At 42.7% G+C, this 25,017-nt stretch overlaps 1 protein-coding gene across 1 annotated transcript in view; it reads left to right on the top strand.

Annotated features, from left to right (window-relative positions):
• The first annotated feature begins 219 nt into the window (after positions 1-219).
• Positions 220-25,017, top strand: part of GAS6 (growth arrest specific 6) — a 43,377-nt gene continuing 18,579 nt past the window's right edge. The window contains exons 1-6 of the mRNA XM_062020568.1: positions 220-527; positions 878-1,044; positions 14,470-14,494; positions 15,265-15,327; positions 20,751-20,873; positions 22,351-22,470. Coding sequence (XP_061876552.1) covers positions 455-527; positions 878-1,044; positions 14,470-14,494; positions 15,265-15,327; positions 20,751-20,873; positions 22,351-22,470 — 571 coding nt within the window. The 5' untranslated portion in view covers positions 220-454. The remainder of the gene's footprint in view (positions 528-877; positions 1,045-14,469; positions 14,495-15,264; positions 15,328-20,750; positions 20,874-22,350; positions 22,471-25,017) is intronic.

Below are 25,017 nucleotides of genomic sequence, written 5' to 3'. Positions count from 1 at the left end.
TCCTCAGGATTTTATCCCAAAATCCAGGAATAAACTGAGAATGTAGCTGTGAATACGCACTGGGGTGTGGAGACAAGCCAAGCTTCCAGCCGAAGCGACGAGGCGCAGAGCTCACGGGGAGCCGTGCCCGGCAGCACCGCCCGGCCGGTGGGAAGGGAGCACCCCTCCCCCGCGCCGCCCGCCCCTCCGCGCGGCTCCCCGCCGCCGGCACTCCCCCGCCGCTCGGCACCGGCAGGTACGCGGGGCCGGGCCCTCCGCCGCGAGGTGTGGCCCTCCGCCGCGGCTCGGCGCTGACTTGCCGAGCGATTGGGTAGGGCGGGCGAGCGGCTTTCCCGCCGGGCTCCCCGCTCCCGCAGCAGCAGCAGCGCGCTCCCCGCTCCGCCCGCCCCGCTCCGTGCCGTTCCGCACCCTCAGCGCCCCAGCCCGGCGCGGCTCGGCCCGGCGCGGCCGCCGCATGATGCCGCATCCCGCGGCTCCCCTCGGGGCCGCCCTGCTGCTCGTCCTGCTGGCTGCCGACTCCTCGCAGAGTGAGTACCAGGCGCGGGGAGCCATCGCTCCCGCACACGCCGCCGAGCATCCCCCACCGCCCCGTGTGTGCTGCGGAGCTGCTGCTGCGGCGGCCGGGGCGGAGGCGGCGGGAGCGGCGGGGTGCGGAGCTGCGGTGAGGGAAGGCGGCGGCGGTCGCAGCGGTGGGTGCTCGGGCAAGGGGCTGCACCGAGGCCGCGGCGGTGCTGATGGGGGGGAATGGGCTCGGTGCGGGGCGGCGGTTTCGGGGGTCTGTGTGGTACAGGGCGGCCCGGCGGGCTTAGCTGTTCACCGCTGCCTCTCCTTCCTCCTCTCCTTGTCCTTCGCGTCCCCTCGGCGACCGGCGGCCCAGCCGTGCTGCTGCGCGCCCGGGACGCTGCCCAGTTCCTGCGGCAGAGGCAGCGGCGAGCCTACCAGATCTTCGAGGAGACCAAGCAAGGGCACCTGGAGAGGGAGTGCGTGGAGGAGTACTGCAACAAGGAGGAGGCTCGGGAAGTGTTTGAGAACGACCCCGAGACGGTAAGGGCGCAGAGCTGCCGCCGAGATTTGCGTGGGTTGTCCGGCTGTTCCTTCCCTGCATCCATCCGTCTGCGGTTGGGTGCCGGCTGCCTGTGCAGCTAAGGAAGCCGTTGGGCGGAGCAAGAGCTAGAACCATGAAGTGAAGGACTTGGAAGCCGTACTCAGCCTGCTCTGGGGCCGTGTCACTGCTGTCCAGTCAGAAATGCAGCAGTGAGGATGGTCTAGGTGAGCGGCGCAGCCTAGTGCCTGCTGTCGTGACTGCTCTCTGGAGAGTGGAAGGGCCCTGGCCACTCAGCGGGTAAATGCATGAAACAAGACCACTGGGATATTATGTTATGGCTTCTCAATCTGGACACCTTACCACTCCTCTTTCTTTCAGCTTCCCTCCCCAGCTGTGTTTAAAATCCCCTTAATGTTGTGGCATATGTCAGAATAGGGGTTTCTTGGAAATGTGTCATCAACACACTTCAGTCCTTTTGCACCGTTTCAACTTGGTCAGCATTTGAGAATCAGTTGGTTCAGGACCTGTCACTGTGACAGCAAGAGAGCATGCAAATGGGAACATGGTACTGTGGCACTTCTAACACTAAGCCTGGATTCACACAGTTACAGCTGGCACACTGTGTACAGAGCTGACTTTTCCAGTCTGCTCAAGGCTGACTTTCACTTCATTCTTCTCACTTTGGACAGCATGCGGGTGCAGTTGTGTTGCTTTTCTAAGCTTGGCTTACTCTTCCAGTTACTTTAGACTGCACTGTTTTGGGTAGGCTGTTCTCATTGCTGAGATTATCTGGCATTGATTTAGCAGTGGGAAGTGGATTTTCTTGGTATTCAAAGTGAAGCTTCATATTGCACAGCATGTTCCTGTTAATGGTACGATGCTCTAGTGAGGAGATGGGATAGAGAGAGAGAGAGAATGCGTGTGTGCACGCACAGGCAAGGGAGGGACTCATCTGAGGAGATGTTTTATGTTTCGGTCAGACAAGTCTTGACACGTGTGCTTCGTTAGCAGGCTCGGTGCTGGATATACAGTGCAGTAGCTTGCTGTCACATGGCAGCAGTAAGTACAGCAAAAACATTGTAGTGCTGGCTTTTCTTTTTGGCAGTCTTTAGTTCAGAGCTTAACATGGAGCACTTGCCCAGGCAGTGTTTAACAGTACACCTCCTATGTGTACACGTAGTCACATCTGCATGCAGCAGTGCTCACTTCTGTCCTGTAAACCCAAGCTAATACAGAATATGAATAACTATGTAATGTGGTGAGAGTAACTGGCACAACTAATTCCATATTCATGTTGAGTAACATAACTTTAAGCTCAGTAAAAATATTTGTCATATAGCAGTGAATACAGGAAAAAAATAATCCTGAATGGGATTTTGTAGCATTCTGGAAAAAAAGGTGATCTGAGGTCACCAGTTTTGCTAACTGGCTTCTGGCCAAGAAAGTAGCCAAGGGCGATGCATTGATAGATTAGTTTAGAGGGTGGTAGATTCTGCAATTATGTCGGGAGTTTTTAACAATATTTGGTACTTATTTTGTGTATTGAAAAAAATATATATACAGTTGTCCTACTGTGCTGAAAATAGCAATATCACTGTGGTTTAAAATCTTCTCATGTGCAATACAGATTCTCTAAGATCCAGTCATGCCATTTAAGTGTGTTTCACAGGACAATGCAGACTTTCTGTCATTGAAAATGATTTTTGGATTCTTTTTGGTGTATTTTATTAATTACTGCTGCTATGTCTGTCTCTAGTTCTGAAGACCTCTGAAGAAATATCACTAACACCAGATGAGCTTCTAGCGTCTATACCACCTTGCTTATTTTGCATGCACTTCTACACCAAAATAGTGTATTTTACACTACTTTTAGGTCTGCAGCGACATAAGATCCTACCTTTTCTGAAACACAAACCTCCCAAGAGCTGTGAATTTGCTTGTTACGTGCAGTATGTCCTACTGCTTGCTGTTGGCTTCAATTTGACCGAGGCGCAAGCATGCCACTGCCTATCAAGGGGATTTATGGCCCTTCCTATCTGTTTTGCAATCAGTGTGTGATGTGAAGGCAGCAGCTGCTGTTGAGCAGTAGTTTTCTGAAGCATGGTGGCAGAGGTCACCTGTGCAGGCTGTTACTACACTACACATTGGAAGCCTGTAAGGGCTTTGTAAGGGACAGGTGCTCTCTAAGGGACAGGTGACTGCCCCTCCAGCAGTATCTGTGTGTTTGATGGACAGAGTATTAACAAGCACCTGAGGGCAATGGAAGGGTTTCTTAAACACTAGGGTGTTGTGTTATCATTTCACTGATGCTGCATTGTACATCCTTTCCTGATGACTGACAGAAGGAGGAAGCCAGCTGGGTTAGACATCTCAGGGCAGATGAAAACTGTTGCTAAACAACATGTAGCAGCTGGTGGAATTACTGTAACTACAGTCATGCTTCAGCATATTGTCAGGCTGCAGCTGATCCATGCTGTTAAAGCAAGGACTTTTTATTGACCCAGGAAACGTACTGATTGCTGTTGACAACTGATGATTCCTTGTAGTTTAGCAACGTTGACAGTTTTGTCTCTTGCCTGCTGATTCTAGTCACGAGATGGACTACTTAGATCATAACAGAAAGAAACAGTTACAGCACTTTTTTACCCTGCACTGAGCCCAATGGCTAATGTTGTAGTAGGCAAGCTGTGGGGCACACATTGCTGAGCTGCTTATCTGTGCTGTTGTATCTCTCAGGGTTTATGCTTTAAAGCACCAGATGAGTACAAATCTAGGTATTTGGCTGTTTGCTATCCCGTGGCTGAAATGGTCTTGCAGCCTTGGCAACTGCCTCACAACTCCAACTCTAATCTGGAGGACACTGAGGGGATAAGTGATCACTCTCTACAGCTACTTGAGACCATAAGTGAGGTGGGGGTTGGTCTCTTCTCCCAAGTAACAAGCGACAGAACAAGAGGAAATAGGCTCAAGTTGCACCCAGGGAGGTTTAGATGGGATATTAGGAAGAACTTTTTTCACTGAGAGGGTTTTTAGACATAGACACAGTCTACCCAGAGAGGTGGTAGAGTCACGATGCCTGGAGATGGAGATATTTCAAAGCCATGTAGATGAGGTGCTGAGGGACATGGTTTAGTGGTGGGCTTCGCAGCGCGAGGTTAGTGGTTGGACATGATGACCTTAAAGGTTTTTTCCAACCAAAATGATTCTGTGATTCCATGAAGGTTAATTTGCGATTAGTTAATATCTTGCTGCTTCTATTTGACCTCAAGGAAGACTTGCAATGTGAGCATGCAAATGTATTGTCTCTCTACCCTGGCTGCCTTCATCAGATGATTTAATGAAATGTGTGAGTCTTACAAATTTTGTCCTGTTTTTAACTCTCCCGTGGTTATGTGAAGAGAATCCCAAAGCCTAATTTCAACACCTGTGACTTGATGTGGTAGGAGGTTGCATTAACTTATTAAATCAGACAGCTTCAGAAGCAAGGCTGTAGCATAACTTGTGTGATGCTTCCCAGATTAAACCATGGCTTGGTCCAACAAATTATAAAACCGAGCCAAGAATAGCATTTTATGGACAGACCAGTCAATAGAAATGAAATGTCCTGTACCTGTATCAGAGACCTCTTTTTTTTTTCCCTTGCCTTCTGTTGTTTCACTTTCCCTAAAGCCGCATGTGCAGGCAGTCAGCAGGAGATGCGCATTCTCTGAAACCTGAGTGTGGGTGTTGCCACATGTGTGATTACTTACATCAGCTGCTAAGAATAGTGCTTTAGGCGGGGCTAAATAGCCATTCATTTGCAGGCCAGTGGAGCTTTTGTCTTTTTTTGTTACAGAAAATACAAATATCAGATTGCCCAGACTGGAGGAAGGAAGATCAGTTGAAACGTTTTTAGATGGGAAGGGTTTTTTTGGAGGCAGAACAAAACTCAGTCTGTGGCATTTGTATGACTAAACATGGTAAAAACAAACGTGAGCCTGGGTTAATGAGTCTAGCAGGTTATCCTTTTTTTTTTTTGTGAAGCTGATTATAAATTACTGCAGCATTCTGGGACGGTTCCTGTTTTATAACTTCATGTATCCTAAAGGTACCAAACAGAAAACTGAAGAGATAGCATGGTGGGGAAAAATAAGGATGGAAGACATTTTCATGGGAGGTATGAGGACTGTTTCTAAATGTGATCTATTAAAAAGATATTCTAGATAGATGGGAAGAAGTTGCAAAGTATCTTGGATATAGAGATAAGAGTGTTATCTTATTTAAAATGGTGATGGGGTCTTACAAAAAGCAATACTGCAGAAATATTTGACCTTGGTATGCGGTCAAGGTATTACAGCTTGTTAACTGACTGATAAACTGCTTTGGAATTTGGTTGACCTGTTCTAAAAATGTGGTCATCCAAGCAAGTAAAACAAAAGGCAGAAGGGAGTGTAGTTTGCTGATGTTCTTGGAAACATTAGATTTCACTAAAGAATAAATACAGGCAAAAAGTTGTCCTTGTGCACGGAGTTTCTGCTTTGAAAGGCTCAGCATAAGGAAGGTGTTTGAATTCAGCCTCTTTTCATTTGGTACCATAGTTAATCAGTACAGCATTTGTCACTGCACATCTTACTTGCTGTAGTTACTGTTGAAGAATCACTGGTCTCCCTGCAAGTCACCATTGAAACTGCCATAATGAATACTTTGAAAAGTTTTAAGTCTATCAGAAGCACTGATGCAGGTCAGCCAAGCCACCTGTGTTTATGGATTTGTCCCATAGTAGAGTGCTTTGGAAAGACAGCTGGTTTTCTTATGCATGCAGAAGGAACATCTGATTCATGGGCAGACACATGAAAAGTTCTACTTTTTGAAGGCCTTACATCCAAACTGCTTTTAAGATTTGCAGCTTGTCAGATACACAAAACACTGGCAGAGAATCACAGGGTAACTCAGGCTGAAGGGTCTACACCAGTTTCTCGCTCATGGTGAGAGCAGCAGTGAGACCAAACCAGACTTTTCATGGCTTTTTGCAGTCATGTCTTGAAAATTACTGCTCCTAACAAAACATCCAGCAATGTCAGCATTTTTTTTCTCCACTAAGCTGCATTTATCAAGAAGCTGAAATGCAGATGAAGCAATTTATAGGGTGTGATAATGGTCAGTTTGGTTGGCTTTCATGGTGTTGCAGATTCATTGGTTTTATTTCTTTATTTGTTCCCTTACATGTCATGGACATGATAACAGAGATGAGCTGCATGCATGGACTGGAGTCATCCAAACTTTTATTTTTCGGGAGGGGTGCTTGGCAGAAAATATTTAGGTCTTATTTCTAAGAATAGTGAGGTAGATACACACTTGTAAATACTAATCAGAAAAGTATGAAGGCATGTAGGGGGAGGAGAGGAGTTACTGGGAGAGTTAAGCAGTGTAAAATTTCTTTGAGTAATTTAGTGAATGTGTGTAGTCTAGACATGAAAAATACTGATATCTTTAAATACAGATGTCATCATCCCTGTATAGAATATTCCTTTCTAGATCCAGGCAAAAATCCATGTTTGTTTGCTGTGAAACTTCTTCTCAATATACTGAGTTGTGGCATTTTGGCAGAGGAAGGATGAGATTTATAGCTGGTATACATTTCTGTATCTCCTATTGTTGGTACAGAATTCATCTGAGGGAAGAAAACTCTGTGCTGATGGTTTAACCTGCTGAATAGATTTTGAGAAAGAAAATATGAGGAGATTTAGACTTTTATCCAGGAATGGATTGAAGGAAAGAAGAAGGAAGAAGAAAAGTTTGGCTGCCCAGGTACATGCCACAATGGCATCCCAGCTCTTTAATGGGATGAAATCTGGGTGGCCACTAGATATTCTATTTTCTCTTTCTTCCTTCTCCCTGTAGTTTCTTATAAAGGAAACACAGGGTGGAAAAGCATCATACTAAAATCCAGTGGGTCTAACTGATCTGGAAGGCAAACAGATTTGGACTATCTGTCTTCTTGGTGGTACAGACACAGCATTTGTTTGTGGTTGTGGAGTTCAGTAGCAGAAAGGTGACAAAAGTACTCTTTCCTGCTTCAGAAGACAGGTCATACACTTATCTAAATGCTGTTTTAGGAGCTCAGATTACCTATTTGGAGTAAGCAGCCCCCTTGACTATATGTACGCCCTTCCTGCACAGCGATTGGTGCAACTGCATTGACCTGTTTAAGTAACTGATCTGAAGAAAAAGTTGTCTGGAGAGAAAAATGGTGATTTTGCAGCTGGATCAGTTCCCGATCTTCACAACTTCAGAAAGAGTTGCACCAACATAGTGGAAAACACAGTGTGGGTTAGGATGGGAAGGCCAGGTCAGGAAGGTCAGGGGAGAAGCAGAAAGGGTCATCACACCTCACACTTCAAAGAAGTGGACGGACAACCAAGCCTTGGAGAATCTGATGGGTTTTTCAGCAGGTCTCCCTTCTGTAACTGCCTTCATCTCTGTTTTTTTTATGACCTGCTGTTCCAGAGACTCGCCACACATGGCCATGTCTGTGGGGAAGTTTCCATATTTATTGGTTTTGGTTTTCTTCTCATTCCTTTGAGCATCAGCAGTGAGACCCAGAGGAAGAGCAAAGTTGGAAAGTAAGGAGGATACTCAGAGAGGGAGACAAGTGTTGGTGTTGTCTTCACTCTACACACTTGGCAGAAGGATGCATAAAATAAAGAGGTAAAAGAATGGGTCATATTTGCAGTCTACAAAATCATGTGCATCTGGAGAGCTACCACATTTGTCTGACTCCTGGAACAGGGAGTCCTAGTTCAATTCCAGAAAACATTTAAGACAGAAACAGCAATGCAAAAGTTGCTTTGTTATTATAATAGTGAACAGGGAAGTATGAGATCAGATTCTGTCACAAGGGTCTAGTGTTGTCTTAGGAGTCACTTCCCTATTCTTCACTCCCCTGTCCCCTCTGAGGCCAAGTCCAGCAATGCCTTAAAGTGATTGAATACTCCTAGTCTGAGTTGCAGCCCCTGCAGGCAAACAAAATCTTAAGAAACAATATAATTAGATTACAGGAAAGGGAAAAAAAATTCTTTACTTCAGTGAGTAAAATGTTATAGAACCTATAAGGGAGAACACAAACATTTAAATGATGCTGAATGGAATATATAATCTGTTCTGTTTTACATAGTAATTGTAGAGTAATGTAGATTATAGGATGAGAGTATGTAGAGTATAGAATGTTGAAGGGAGACAGCTTTTTACGTAAGCTAGTGGTTCTGTCAGATCCTGGTTTGCTTAATTTGGCTGAAGTTTCAAAGTGAAGGTTAGTTTAGCCACATATACAAATATTGTAACTATTGCAACAAGTAAGGAGTCAAGCAAGCGAGAGCGAGTGAAGATCTATCATCAAATCCAGATCCTCTTTTCAAATTGGACATTAACACAGCTGGAGGGAAAGCAGCCTTTCAACCCTAAAGCAGTGGAGGAAACCTCAAAGCATTTGTGATTGGATTTCATTAAGAATAGAATAAAAGCACATGCAAAAACCTCATTGGAATCACTCTATGACTGATTTTTATTGGAATATTTGGCCCTTGGTACCGATTAGATCCATTTTATGCCACTACTGTGCAATCAAACCCTACCTCAGCCTCCACATAGAAATCATCTCTCTGTGCTACCTGTTTCTTCACAAATGTAAAGTATCCGTGTTTTGCTTGGCTGTGACATACAGGAACTTTTGTTTCTACTTCTTTCCTTTCATTACTTTTTTTCCTGTAATTGTGTGTCTTAATTATTAGTGGGGTTTTCCTCATTGCAAAGCAACACTTTTTTTCTGAAGTGGCACCTCAATAAGCTGTTGAGATAGTTGTTCCCCTCAGAAGAGGGCAAGGGAAGCTATGACAATAGATGGTTTTTGTTTCTAGCCTTCAAGATTCTGCAGAGACACCTAGTCTGGATGAAACAAATGATGCTGGAAAGGGTAGTCTTCTTATTTGGAAAGATCAACAACTCTGTGATGGGGCAGTCACAGTTTTTGTGCACCAGAATAGCTGGGCAAGGTGAAGTGAATATTTTGCAAATGTACACAAAATCTAAAAGCTACCCTAAGCAGATTAACTTTGGTGGTAGGAGATGAGACTTTTGGATTGTAACATGATCTGCTTCCTTCTCTAAAGCCTCACTTGCTAAATTGTGGAGAGTTCTCTTTGCTTGTTGCATGGAGAATGAATATCATCCAGGATTCCTCACAATGAGAAGGAAAGCTTGTACAAGCAATGTGGCATTGGTTTGAGCATGACTTCTGTAGCTTCATAGGTTCTACATGCATTATGAATTGCAGGACTGTTTAATTACATTGTATGGGAGGAAGGGCAAATCATTCTGCATTAAATTTGTTATGCATTGAAAGCCGAGGGCTGAGTTTTAAAACAGGCAGAGGGATCTTGAGCATTAATAAACAAGGTCAGGCCATGCCCAAGACAAACATTCAGTCCCAAAGGAAAGAGGAAAAGGGAGAGTCATATGGAAATGAGAAAAGGGCAAAATGTGGGAGTTGTCACTGCTTTCAAAGAGGTAACTAAGAAAGTGCTTTTTAGAAATTGCCCTTACTAACATGAGTCTGTGAAATGCTCCAGTGTTGACAGTGCTGCAGTCCCAGAATCACAGCATAACAGGATGGCTGACATTGGCAGGCACCTCTGGAGGCTGTCTGGTCCAATCACCCTGCTCAGAAAGGGCCACCAAGAGCCATGTGCTCTGGAAAGTAAATGGTCTTTCTGTAAACTATATCTTTTATATGCTGTCACTACAGCTGAAACAGGATCCTGATTAGATTCAGTGCTGATCAGGCTTACCTGACCTAGTACTCAAGCATAACAAACAGAAGCAGTTGTCAGGGCCTTTTAGTTGAGGTTTCCAGTCTTGCCAATTACTTTAAGCAACGATGAGAACATTTTCCTGGTGTAGATAGGGTCATTGTTATGTTTTCAGAAGGGCTATTTTTATACGGTGACTCATGTTAACGCCTGTTCTTGTGTTCTTCCATCTTCTCTAAACATGCAGCGGGACTAATGCATACCCAGTATAATTTCACTAACTTCTGGATTTTACCACTAAGGGAGATTTTGGCTATAGAGTTGAAAACAGATGATGACTCTAGTCACATTGCAGGTTTCCTTTGGCAGGGAAGCTGATGTAGGTATTTCTGCACCGTCATCTTCATAGCTCTGCTCTGAGTTATTGCCTTCATGTTGCTGTTCTCCTTAGTTGTTTCAATGCAGGGTATTGTGAGGGTGGTTCCACAGAAGCTGTTCTTATTTATGTCACCGCAAGCATTAACATTTGGAAGAAACCCCAGTCATAAAAATGAACAACTTGGAGTTTTGGGGGAGGTGTTTGTTTGTGGTTCTTTTTTGAGAACACTTTTGTAAGCTTATACACTCATTCATTTTTTATGTCCACACTAAGTGTTGTAGTGACTGTGTTATAAGGGTAGGAATAAGCTTGAGATGTGGGTGGAAGAGGGACTTCTTAACCACATGAAGAAGCGTTTGGTGTCACTCTATCCTGGCATAAAAGCATGTGTTTTTGGCCTTTGCACTGTTGTTGTGGAAACTACTAACTGTGTTTGATGCATCGAAAGACCTGCTTCTAGGATGTGCATGTGTTCATGGGAAAGGGGTGGAACCTGTAGAGCTTCACTCTTCTCTATGAAAGCAGAGCTCTGACTCCTGGACAGTGAGGGAAAAGTCTCTTGAACCGAGCTGATATAAGCAAGCTGGGACCTGACTGGAGGGACTGGCCTCATGCTGTACTTTCCACTTCACTGAAAGGGTGGAGACTTGTAGATGTAAGGTGCTTCCTAGTCTCTCTCATTTCTCCCTCTTTACCTGAGATCTGTGCTGAGAAGTACTGGTGATGCGTGGTGTGTAACTCATACCACATGCCAGTCTGTCCGAGTGCCAGGCCCTTGGCTGTTGAAGCATCTGGGGTCCCAGTTGTACTAATTGATAATAAGGAACCAGACAGAGAGAAAGGGTGTTGGGTGACAAAAAAGAGGATTGGAAAAATGTGAAGGTTTTCTTGGTAGGAGCAGGCCAAGAGGTTGAAATTGTTGAGACTATATTCATGAAAGTTGTTTGCTTGTCGAGGCTGGCGCTTCTGCATGGTCTTGTCTTCCTCTTGCATGCATTGGAACGTTACTAGTGGACAGATTGATTAGAAAGCTTGGTGAGGTTGATGACTGTACAGCAGCCTATCTGGTGTGTGTCCAACATGTATTTGTTTATGGCTTTGTGTCTAAAAAGCCCATTGCTCTTGCTTTTATTTTCAGCAGGAATTAGGAAAGCAAATCCAAAGGGGAAGGGCTGGTGACAATTAAATGTTGACTTTTTTTTTACCAGAGTCCAAACTGAAAGTTTAACTACCATGGTGGTCACAGTTAGATAACCTCCTGCAGTTTGGTCCTCTGAATACTGGATGGCTTTCTGGATGGTGAGGTGTTTGGTGAGCCTGACTAGTTGAGAAATCAGCAAACTAGTAACAGAGAATCTTTGCTAACTCTTTCTTAGCAGCCCTCAGGACATTTCTCTTGGTATTTTTGTTGGATCCTGAAAATACAATTGAAAGGACCTGACCCTATATGGGTTTTGCATTTTCCCTGACATCTGTGGGTCGTTAAGACTCAGTGCAACACGTAAGACTGAAAAAGTATTACAGAGTTGAGCACTCACACAAGAGTTAATGGATGTCTGTCTGTCTTTCTGTGTGGGTTAGGCACAACTTGAATTTTTAACTGGGAAAACTTTTCATTGGTGATTTTTTTGAAAAAAGACTACTACTTGCAGTTTAAGCAAGTTCCTTTTCTCAAGGTGGAAGATTATTTGTCCTTTAGTCTTGATTAATCTTTTAGAAAGAATAGAATTACGTTGTCATTGTATTTCCAGAATCCTGTTGTAAGGAAAATCGATGACAGAGAAACATGAAAGGTTAATCCTGTAAGAATGAGTAATGTTAGAACTGTGATCATGTTGATTTATCCAGGTCCTATAGACCTGGAGAAGTGCTACTGATGAGCAAGTTTTGTTTAACACAAGCGAATGAGCAAGGTAGGGAAAGAGCACTTGAATTTCTATTAATAGCCTCTGTTACGTCAAGAAATGAATCTCGTGGTGGTACAGTGTCTTGTGATTTTACTCTTCTGCTGTTTAACTGGCATTGAATGAATATACAGGGAGTTTGCATTCAGAAAGTTATTTGTGCAATGAAAATAACTTTTTGTACCTTGAACTTTTATTCAAAAGTAAACTCTATACAGCTTTTCTAGCACTCAACTCATTCTTCAGAGGTGAAGGAGAAAATGAAGTCTCATTCATTTGCCATCACTGACTTGGAGCAATTAGGCTGGTGGCCATGAACATGAAAGTTCCTATTTCTTGTCCTGTGAATTGCCAGTGTCTTGATTATCCTGTTAGTGGTTAAACACCAACTGCACATTCTTGTGACATATGTTGAATAAAGGGGAAATAATGAAAAAAGAAATTGGACTATTTCATCACATGCCGGTATCATTTTCTCCTCATGTGCTGGCTGAAGTTCAGTTTGTGGTTAGAGCACAGCTGGGCACTCAACTGCATACTGAGACTGTTTATATTTACTTTTATTTTGACTGAATTTTTTTTTTTTACTTATCTTTTCTGACACTAAACCTCAAATGAAAAAGAAAAGAGGGAGAGGAGATCATAGTGAGTTCTGAGCTCCTCACTCACTTTGCTAACCCAAAGAGATATTTCAAAGCTCATCCCCAAAAGATGCTAAACCTATTACTCCCATATCAGAATTGACAGTTAAAGTAGGTGTGAGCTACTTCTACTTTTTTATTGGTGCTATTGTGATTTAGGCTGTATATTTGCATGATGCCTTTCAGTAACTGCTACGTATTTGCCAGAAGCGATTGATTTTTCTGGTGAACGACAGCAATGCCTTTGATTACATTAGACAGCCCAGGTCGAATGATGGCGTGTATCTGTCTGTTGTATTTAAATGCCTGAATATATGCATGAGCTTATCCAGACTTGTAATAAGAGGAGAAGATAAATAGTTTCCTATCTTGCACTCTGTATAGACTGAAATAAATTTTGTAGAATGCAGGATATTTACTGTCCCAATCCCACTGCACAGAGTGCTGTATGAAAAATCAGTGATGTTCTATCAAAGAGAATTACACTATTCATGTGCTTTCACGATTAGCAAAGAAATAGCTTCTCTTAAAATCAACCAAAAAAATTAAGCACTGATAAAAAATTGTCACCTTCCTTGGAGATCTTTAAGACCCTCCTGGACACGTTCCTATGTGACCTGACCTAGGTTGACCTGCTTCTGCAGGGGAGTTGGACAAGATGATCTCTATAGGTCCCTTCTAACCCCTACCATTCTATAATTCTATGAAAATCCACCAGTTTTCCCTCATTGCATGCCCCGATTATGATTTTGACAGCACTTGAGCTAGTGACTTATACATCATGAAATCTAATATGAAGTGAAATTGGAAAGAAATGCTTTTTCCTGGCCATGATTTTTTGGTATGTTTTCTAAGGATATGATTTAAAGATAAGCTTAGGCCAATCTCCCACCCTTCCATGCAGCACTGCTGCATTTTCTTACAGTTTCTCTCCCTTGGTGCCAGCACTCATGCGACTGGCAAGGCCTCACCAGGCTGAATATTTTTCTACTGTGCAAGGTTAGGTCCACATCATATCAGCAAACTGCTGCTGTTGCTCAGTGGCCACAATTTGTTGACAGAAGGTAATGCATGGCCATGTACCACAGAGGAATGGGAATGGCTTTTGCAGTGTTTGTTTTGAGATTAATGAGTGCTAATTTTCCCCTCACTTGCAAACCTTCATTATTCCCTTCTTTGAGCAGACAGTCTCCACCATGTGATGGATTGGCTGCTGTTAGAGTTGTAGGGTGCTTGTTGTGACAGGAAAAGGTACCCTTTTTCGTTAGTGGTTATGGTGTTAGGGTGTTGCCCACATTCTGCATCGGCATAGGGCCTTCATGGAGGCACTAGATGACTAAATGATTTTGTACTTTCCCTCTGGGATTTCATCTCTAGATTCCTCTTCCTTCCCCTACCTCATGCCATCATCGGCACTTTTACCTCTTGGATAGTGGGTAAGTGGTTCCACATTCAGCCACTACAACTTCCCAGGTCAACTGTTGTAAAAAAATACCTTGAGGCTGGAGCTGTCCTTCCTTTTGAAAAGACAAAATGCATGTACGACACTGTGCTGCTTCAGGCTCTGAACAAAAAGAAAATAGCATGTTGGTGTTTGGGCATTGTTAAACAACTGCTGTGGAGGACCACCAAGCTAACAGCTACTCTTAAATAGTATGCCTATAGAAGCAAATACTATTCAATGAATCTTTGATTATTTTATTTTTTTCTCCTACAGGAATATTTTTACCCGAAATACTTGGGTGAGTTGAAGCTTCTACTTTAATTTTGTGGCAGCGATGGTGTGGATGCCTAACACTGGAGCTTGTCAAAGCTGAAGTCTCTGCTAAGGAAAGTGATGGAATCTGATTGCAATAAACATGCATTGATAACTTTTAAGATAGATTATTTATTCCTTATATGATTTTGAAGTGTTTTTTAACTTATGTATAGATTTGCATACAGAGATTTGTCATGTGTTTTCTGTATGTTAAATTGTTGATGTTGCATATCTGTAGCTTGCAGCATTAGTAAATAATTTTAAGTCTTCTACCTTTTTCCCTTTTTAATTACTTCCATCTCTGTATTTAAAAAGAAAAAGAAGTGCCTTTCTGATTGAACCACTGGCATGTTCTGTTGACTGTATCATAGTTGTGGCATCGTATTGTTTTCAATTTATGTTTGCTACACAGTACTTAAGATGACAAATGCCAACAGTTTGAGAAAGCTCCATGTGCATTTTAGGTTTTTTTGAAAGAGATTTAGTAGGTCACATTTGAGTAGGTACAAACATGCTTTTAGAATCACAGTAGCATCTGGCTATGCAGTCATCCTCTTCAGATGGCTTATGACTCTACTGTACATCAAAGCTAAACATTTCTAATGAACTTAGGAATTTTAAGGCATGTGGGAGATTATAATGTTGCATGGATTTTTGTGTCCACCCTCTAGCAGGTCAGGTATCATTTTACATGCTTTGAACAACTGCCATGTCTTCATTATAATAACAATGATTTTGTTTTCTGTTCTTCAGCTTGTATTCAGAAATACGGGTCGCCATACATAAGAAGTCCAGATTTCATTACATGTGTTCACAGTAAGCATTTTTGATTTGTGTGTCACAGTTAATGTTCTCTCCTTCTGAAGGAGTGGAACCACTTCAACCAGCTCCATTTCTGATAGCATTTTAGTACTGGCTTTACAATTCTGTAGGCTTGAGACTCCATACCATTTGTCCTATCTGAGCAGCAAAACAAGACCTTACCCCTTTTATAACCTGTTGTCACCTCACTGTTATCTTTCAGTGCTTTGGTATTTTAAGATACAAGACATTTCTTTCCCACCAGTTTCCCAAGGTCTGAGTGATCTGAGAAATGGGATTTACCATAAGGTTGTACACTATACTTGACCTTTTGTTTTCTTTTCTCTTGATTGTGAAATTCAGCTCACCTCTATTAAGGAATCTTAAAAAAAATCTTAAAGTCAAACCCAGGCTTGTGTCAGACTTCTTTACATTGAGGCCAGTTTCATGCATTGTGTGACTGTGCTTTAAATATTGCAACCTTTTAAAATTGAAATCAATATGGATGTCAGACTGGTATCCATGTAGAGAGGGAAGGGTCTTTGTTAATCACTAACACTGAAAATCAGAATTTAATGAACTCTTCCAATACCTTTCCAGTTCCCTCTTGAAGCTCAGTATTGCCAAAGGTATAAAGCTGCATAAATATTCTAAATATCAGTTCAAATGGGGAGAAAAACACATGTATGTATATTTCTTTTAATTTTTACCCCTGTGATTCAGTCTCTTGCTGTGACCAAGTTGGATTAGTCACGTGCTTATACCAGTTCTACCAAAGCAGGACCAGGGTTCAGTTGGCCTTTCACATTTATAAACTGGATCACAGCAACCTTTTCTAAGAGTGGATTCCAAGGTTCATACATGGTATGTGAAGACTTATCTTCCTATAACACAGCACTATCACTTACAGATGTTAGAGTCCTCTGACCTGGGAATTCTTGGACTCATGGTACTCATGTCAGCTGTGATATGCCACCTAGTTCAAAGTGGGATGGGAGGCTAAATGCTTCCTTTGCCTGTGACACAGCAAAGAGGCATGATTTTCTGCTGGAAATGGTAGTATCAACTGAGAACACTCCTTCCAAACAGCTAATCTGTGTTTTAGAAATGCAAGTCTAAAGGGTAGTGATGAAAAAGTCTGTAAAAATAAAAGCTGGGTAATTGGTTTTAGGGATTTTTGCTCATTACAGATGCAGTGGTTTGGAAATAAAATGATAATATTTTCCCCCATTAAAATATTAAAGATTTTTAAATGACTGAGTTTTGGCTAGCTGTTGTCAATTCACAGGAGAAATAACAGAGAAGGAGCCTGAAATGAGCTTGGAATAATGACAGGCTCTGTCCTTGGCCAATTCCAATGGGCCTTTGCTTTTTACACAGATGCTGCCAAAAGGCTATGTGTAGCTCTGTGGGGTTTTGTTTCTTAACACTCTTTCTCCTCTCAAAACAAGGTAGTGCAAGGCCCTTTTAATCTATTATACAAAGATAGTGCATCACCTAAGGTGTAGAGGGCAATCAACTAGACTAGTTTGTACTGAAGATAAGGTACAAATCTTAACTGTGACAGTAATTAGACAGCTTAGCAGAGTATTTGAGGATTCTTAGTTTCATAAGATCTTTAGATCGGGGATACAGGTAGGCTCTACCTCTTTGGAGAGGTAGATGCAGATGTTTTGCAGCATAGGTGCCTGCATGAGCAGTATTACTTACCATCAGAGTCAGTGGAGAGTTAATCTGCAGTCAGTGATTCCAGAGGGATTCCACTGACAAACTGTGTCTGCTCTGGGGAGAACTGAATCACTCTTCGGACTCCATTTATCATACTGACCAGATCTTCACTGACTACAGTGAGAATTTCAGACAACTGCTTTGCAGATGCATGCTTACCTTACACATAGATATCTGTACTTTGGTCTGCGGTACTGGATCTTTTTCTAAAAGAGATCCTGTAGGTCAGCTAGGAACTAGGGATTTGGTTTTGCAAGAGTTTGGAACACTTGTCAGGATTTTTTTGGAAATGAAGATGCATGTGGCCTTAAAAAACACTGTGGCATTTTTGTTAGGTCATGTGTGTCTGCTTTTTAATAGTGAGTGTCATAGTCATAATCACAGAATCATTTTGGTTGGAAAAGACCTTTAAGATCAAGTCCAACCACTAACCTCACACTGCCAAGCCCATCAATAAACCATATCCCTCAGCACCTCATCTATGTGTCTTTTAAGTATCTTCAGGGATGAGGACTTTACCACCTCCCTGGGCAGCCTGTGCCAGTGTCTAACAACCCTCTCAGTGAAACAGTTCTTCCTAATCTCCAATCTAAAGCTCCTCTGGTGCAACCTGAGCCCATTTCCTCTCATCCTATCATTCATTACTGGAGAGAAGAGACCAACCCCCACCTTGCTACAGCCTCCTTTCAGGTAGTTGTAGAGAGTGATTGTCTCCTCTCAGCCTCTTCTTCTCCAGGCTAAACATTCCCATCTCCCGCAGCTGCTCCTCATCACACTTTTTTTCTATACCCTTCATTTTCCCAATGAAGTTTTAATTTGCACAGTCCTGTGACTATCAAAAAATCAATTGACAGTACAGAGAACTGAATGGGAAGCGACTGTCAGCATGCCTAGGTAAGGTATTGCTTCCATTCAGACTTCAAAGATGGAACTGTTAGTTCTGTTCTCTCTGCACTTACGAGCTATACATGTGCTACTAGGCAGACCTCAAAGCACACAAGAAGGTCATTCTCTTCATCACTTTTAAAAACTCCAGTAAAATCTGTCATACAAATAAATGGAAACAGAAGCTCATTTTCTCTTGCAATGATGTAACTCAGGAGCACCTTCTATGAAATTGGCAGAATTACACAGCTGTGAAAGTACCAGGAAAGTAGAAGACTGTTTCATGAGTTCTCAAACTCTCATATAATAGGGGAAAACTCTCAGCACAGTGTTGCTGTGACAGAAGTGTCCATGGCTCTTCTTGCCATTTGTCATGAGTTGCAGTAGGGTGGTATTCTGCTGGGCAGCGTTATTTGCACCTGTGCACACAAAGCATGTCAGAATCTGGTGTGAGGGAAAGAATCAGAAGAACCGGATAAGTAACATAAAACATAAAATCCTCTTGACTTGTTTTGCTCATCATGTGACTTTGGAAACACTGCCATGTCTGGGATGCTTAGTTTGTGCTACTTCAAAAAACTCAGTCTTGGTTTACTATACCTAAACCATTCTGTTAATTGTATATAGTAAACACTTTACTGGTCAGTCTAGGAAAAGAAATGTGCTGATCAAAGCTACTGTTGGAGCTCACCTCTGCCTTAACCTGGCCTGTCCTTCCTCAACTCCTCCACTTCCAGCAGTGCATGAGTGAACTGTGAGTTATTCTGGCAGGTGGATGTTCAGACAGCCCTTGTAGCTGTGTTTTCTTTTACATGAAAAGCAGTGTAATCCTGACAAAAATGGGAGTTAATCCAATTCTTCTCTCAATTTGATGGGGCTACTGCTTGACAAACAGTTCCTCTCCCTTCATGCCTCCCTGCCACCCCATATGCCCATCAATTCACAAGTCATGTTGCAGAATATCAGGAAGAGTCTAAACTGGATGTTGGTCTACTGAATGTTGGTCTCAGCAGAAACAGTGTATGAAAGGGGCCTCTGCTGCTGCTGCTTGCTTGATATATATCCACTGAGCACTTCTTGCACTGCAAATCTAGTTTCACAGGCCAAACCTGGTCTGCAGTGGGCTGTTGCTGATCAGGTGCTCTAAAATGTACCCATCCAGTTGTAAACTGTTTCATTTGTCTGCACTGAATTGGGTTTCTCCTGAGTTGTAAGGATGTACTGCTAAGACTATAAGATTGTAGAAAGCATTGTTAGTGATGGGAGTTCTTCCTTTAAAGACTTCTAGCTGCATGTCCTGTATCATGCTGAGTTTTAAGGATGTGCTGCCAAGACTGTAGAATTGCAGAAAGCCTTGCTAATGACAGTTCTTCCTTTAAAGACTGCTAGCTGCAGTTACTGTATCATGCACCAAAAGAGTTGGTCAGAATCATTGCTTTGTAGCTGTGCCAGTCCCACTCTCAGGGCACAGCTGGTCAGGCACTGGAAGCTGCCATGTATGTTCATCAGAAGAGAAGCCTAGACATCATGTTTTCATATTATAGGACTCCCCTTTCCAATGCATTCCATGTACCCAGAAGTCAGCAGGACTGACCCTTTAACTGCTCCAGTGTAGCTCAGTCCCATTGTGAATGAGCATTCAAAAAACCTGTTCATTCAGGTTTGCAGAAGCTCTGGTCAGTTTCAAATGTTCTTTGTAGAAAGTGGTTTCCATGGCAGATTGTACTGTGACTAAAGTTCACCCAAATGTAGAAGGTGCACAGAAGTGCCCTGTCTCTCCTGAACCCCACTGCTGAGAGGCAATATGGAAACAGGTCCTTCAACTTAGATGAACTTTGCAGTCTACAGAATGAGCTCCTGCACTGCTCCTTCTGGTTAAGCTTGTGGAAACAGTTCACACATATTCATGTTTCTCGAAGATCACTGATCTAGAACATTGGTATAACAGGTACATGATAGCTACCAACTGCTTTTTTTTTGTGAGGACAAGGATATTCTCGTATCCTTCCTCTAGCTATCTCTGTAAAGCACTGTCCCTGGGTGTTTTGTAGGTAGATGGGTAATGTCCAAATTCAGGTAACTTCCATTTGTTGGGCAGTTACACAGTAGTTTGATATTTGTTCCTCCAATCCTTTCCAAAGTGTGGTGACTACTGTCTTGCTGCTTTCGTATAGAGGAAATCAATGGCCAACTATTGGAAGTTGGCTTAAAAATCAGTGACAGACTTAATCTGTATTGCCCTCACAGGAGCATTGTGCTGCCTGTAAACTGGATCAGTGGTTTGTGATTCTTTCACTGTTAATATTCTCATTCTATGTGATAGAAAAGCCCAAGTTGGACTGCTCTGACAAAAATTTCAGATATAAACCTTTTCTTGCCACAAATCTATCAGCACTGGTAAGATCCTCAGTTAAACTACCCAAAGTAATGAAAAGAGTGCCCACCCTTCCTTCAGTACTTCAGTTGCTACCTGCATTCTATTTTTCCCAAAACTAAGAAGACTAGAATTAACCTTCTTAAAAATGAGCTACTTTAAGTTGTTTTGTTGAATTTTCCTTCAGTTATGAAGGTGGTAGCTTGCTTCCTTTTGCAATTAAATTAATTCTACTGCATGTGCTCAGCAAAATTCCTGGCACAGCTTGTTTGGCATGTGAACACTAAGAACTAGCTTCCAGTTCTGCCAGGTGTGAGTACTTCTGATAGTGATTCCCCATTACTGTTTAAACTTCTGGACTTGTAATGAGAGTGAGACACCTGGTTGTTAGTGACATCACTGTACTGATTTTGGGTTGATTTCTTTTTAATTTATTCCTTACACAAATCAGATTTGCCAAACCAGTGTTCTCCTGATCCTTGTCACAAAGAGGGGACTGTCAAATGTGAAGATCTCCAGGGGGACTTCTACTGCGAATGCAAGCCTGGCTGGCAGGGAAAAACATGTGAAAAAGGTAACTGGATTTTATTGTCTTTTTTACTTGTAACAAACTTGGATTTTGCCATATTTCTCCAGTGGTGACTGATACTGTGCTGCACAATTCAGAATTGAAGCTAGATTACACCCCACTCATGTTCTTACCGTTCTGTGAATTAGATAAGTCAACATCTTTATGTGACTTTAGTGGATCTCAGCTTGGTCTTGGCAAGATAATCTACAAAGTTATGCTCCAACTTTCTGTCCCACTCCTCAAAGGGGCAGCAGAAACAAAGTCATAGAAACAAAGTTCATAGCTGCTGCTGTGAACCCTGTAACAAATCACAGACGAACCAGAGGGGCTTGGCCCATTTTCCTTTTTAGCATCCCTGCAATGGAAACTGTGGCTTTCAGCAGGCAAGTCAGGGTCTGAGTCTGATGATGAAATGAGTCTGTTAAAGCCTCCTTATTAGTAGAACTTTATTCCACATCTGCTTAAGCTCGCTTTGTATTTCCATCAACTCCAAAGAGAATATTTCAGCAGAAGCTTTTTGTGCAAGAAGTTCCAGGCCCCCAGATAATTTTCTCTATTCCTTTAGGAGAGTTTTATTCCCTCCCTCATTTTTTTTATCTCCTTTTTTCCCCCCCCTTCTATCTCTGAAGTTTCCTGTCAGGCTCAATATTAAGTAATTGCCAGAAGTCGCATTCATCCAGTACCAGAATTGTGTCAACCAAGACAGCAGGAGATCCAAAGCCTTTCCTTCTGATGTAAATATTTCTGGGGAGATTACGGGATCACTCAAAGCAGCTTATTTAAGCATTTGAGCCAGTTGACTGATCAGTATGCAATCAGCTTTGAGAGCTCAGCAACTGATCAGTCTGAAGCATATCCCCTCTTTTTTTCTTATAAAATGCCATGAAATGTGCTGTTCTACTCATCAGCGATCTCTAGAGTCCCATATACAAGCAGGACATAACGAGCAGGTTGGGCAGATGGAGGGTAAAATCCAGACTGCTGGATTTAACAGACATTTGCTGCTTGACTTCATTGAAGTATAGTTCAGCTCAGTGCTCAGTAGCTGTGAACTGAAAACTTTTTGAGATCTCATGAATTCTGTAGTAGTTAGGATACATTGTTCTTGTTTTATTTAAAACTTTCATCCTAAACTTATTGGTTATAGTATCATTATGTTCATTATGATATAGAACACATTAGCTATATAATTCTGCAAACAAGTTTCTTCCACAATAACTAAAGGTATTCTTCTGCATTCTCAGAACTGTGAAGGAGATACTCAGTTATGGTTCTTTGTCTGTCTGTTTTAATTACATCAATTTGAGCTAATGTACTTGAAATGTTTGAGTGGTTTCTTTGTGCTTTTTGTAATCATTGATTTGCAACTGTAATGGTGTTTTTCATTTGGTCTTTCTCTTTCCCTATGCCAATCCTACTGTGACCCTCCAGATGAGTGGCAGAGGGGAAAAGCTGACTGTAATACTTTCTTTTGATGCAGATGTTGATGAGTGCAGAACGCAGAATGGTGGCTGTAACCAGCTCTGCCTCAACAAGCTGGGCAGCTACCGTTGCTCGTGCTACAGTGGCTACACTCTTAAGGACAGCAGAACATGTGAAGGTGAGCTTTTCTGGACCTCTCAGTTTGCTTCAGTGACATGTGACTGCATTTCAGGGAGCTGAGTTGCATCGAGCAGCCCCTAGCCCAGTAGAGATTGGCTGGTAGCTCCTTTTAGCCTCACTCTGCAGGGACTGTCCTGAGTGCTCCAGCCAGCCCCGCAAGTCTGGGCTTGGCAGCGGTCGCACCGTGCTGCTCTCCAATATCATGGCTGAGGCATGAATCACAGAGGCTATGTGGCTTGGATTGTGCTAAGTTGGAGTAGCTGGTCAGCCCTCATACCCTGGAGAGGAGGAAGGGCCTGCCAGATGCATTGTTACGATTCTTTCCAGTCTCATGGTGTTGTAGTGTGCGAGCCATTTGATTTCTTTTGTATGTCTCATTTTGTTTTTCTAAATTTGGGTATGTGCAGCACCTAATGAATTCAGACAGAGATTCATAAGTTCACTGTGACTGAATATTAATAGCTGTAGAAAGGTCCCAGTGAAGGTTGGCAGCTGTTTCACATAGCAGCTGAGCACAGAAAGCGAGGATCCAAAGTATCTGATTGAAACTGCAGAATGAATTTACAGAACCAAAACTTAAGCAACTGAGATTTTAAAAGTGTTAAGAGTCTTCATGCTGAGGCACAGGCTCATTAATGATCACAGGTGGCTGTTAAGTGTAGCTCATGAAAAAAAAGGCAAGCCTTTACAGATGGATGTGACAACCCATTTCTAAACAGTTTGCATACCTGACCTGAACATCGTCTAATGCTACCAGCCAAAAGACAAAGAGCAGGATTTTACTTCTCTGTCCCTTCCACTGTAAAAAGTGATGACTGTGGATGACATGGTATTGCTTTCTAATGGGAGCAGACACTCAGAAGAGTCAGCTTCGTGTTTATGCCTGTCACCATGTGAACACACTAAAGAGTTAGTTTTTGTCTGTTGATTTGTAGACTAGGCTACATAGTGTGTTAGATAGACATCGGCCAGTTCACTCCTACATGGGAAAATCCCAAAGTGTAACAGGCAGTTGCAGTTTTAACATGTACTAGAAAGTAAAAGTTAAATATTAAACTTTTAGTATACTGCAAGTGTTTTGTCAGCACCAGGATTCTGCTAGCTATTAGTTAACAAATTAGAAAAACACTTGGTTGGTTTTATGGACCTTCAGTCCATAATGTCCAGGCAATGTCCATTGCCTACCTTCATGGTGAAACTCTGCAACATCTCTTAGACATGACTTGTTCTCTGTGACAAATTGGGCTACTTTAATTCCCCATTTCTACTTCGCATTAGAAGATTTAGATCTTAGTTTTGTGAATGTGTGCAAATGGCTGTTTGCCTGTCTAAGAGGGACAACAGAAATCGGTGATGCTCCAAAGGCTGTGTGTTTCTTCAGTGTTTTGGTAAAACACATACTGCCGTTCCTCAGTTTCTGCTTGCTGCTATTTTAACCTGCAGTTTCAACCCATGTTGTGGGAGATGTTTTGTTCAACACTTTTCCCCCAGGCTTACTTTGCATTGTTTTTTTTTTTTCCAGTAGTGGTTAATAGCTTAAAGAAAGACTGGCTTTGAAAGCCTGAAGTCACCTCTTACAGCCATCTAACCCTAAAGATGGATTCCTAAATATACTGTTGTTTCAGTCTTTCAGTTATGAAAATAATATGGGGATCTTTGGTATCTTGATGAGGGAACAGAGGGCACTGTCAGCAAGTTTGTAGATGGTACTAAATTGAGGGGAGTGGCTGGCACACCAGAAGTCTGTGCTGCCATTCAATGAGACCTGGACAGACTGGAGGGTTGGGCAGAGAACAATCTAATGAATTTCAACAGAGGCAAGTGTAGAGTCTTGAATCTGGGAAAGAATAACCCCAGGTACCAGTACAGGTTGCGGAATGAACTGTTAGAGGGAAAGGGACCTGGGGGTCCTGGTATACAGCAGATTGAGCACGAGCCAGCAATGTGTCCTCGTAGCCAAGAAGGCCAATGGCATCCTGGGGTGTATTAGAAGGGCTGTGGGCAGTAGGTCGGGAGAGGTTCTCCTCCTCCAATACTCTGCCCTCGTGAGACCGCATCTGGAATATTGTGTCCAGTTCTGGACACAAGAAGGACAGGGAGCAGCTGGAGCAGTGCAGGGCCACCAAGATGATGAAGGGAATGGAGCATCTCCCTTATGAGGAAAGACTGAGGGAGCTGGGGCACTTGAGCTTGGAGAAGAGGAGACTAAGTAGTGATCTCATTAATGTTTACAAATATGTAAAGGGCAGGTGTCAGGAGGATGGAGCCAGGCTGTTCTCAGTGATGTTCAATGATAGGACAAGGGGCAATGGGTACAAGCTGGAACAGAAGAAGTTCCAAAGGAACATAAGGAAAAACTTTTTCACTGAGGATGACAGAGCACTGGAACAGGCTGCCCTGATGGGTTGTGGAGTCTCCTTCTCTGGAGACATTCAAAACCCACTTGGATGAGTTCCTGTGTGACCTACTCTAGGTGGCCTGCTCTGGTAGGGGGGTTCTGACTAGATGGTCTTTTGAGGTCCCTTCCAACCCTTAAGATTCTGTG

The sequence above is a fragment of the Colius striatus genome, chromosome 1 (assembly GCF_028858725.1).
Source record: "Colius striatus isolate bColStr4 chromosome 1, bColStr4.1.hap1, whole genome shotgun sequence".
Classification (NCBI taxonomy): domain Eukaryota; kingdom Metazoa; phylum Chordata; class Aves; order Coliiformes; family Coliidae; genus Colius; species Colius striatus.
The sequence above is the reverse complement of the archived record's forward strand: the minus strand, read 5'-3'. Positions and strand labels throughout refer to the sequence as shown.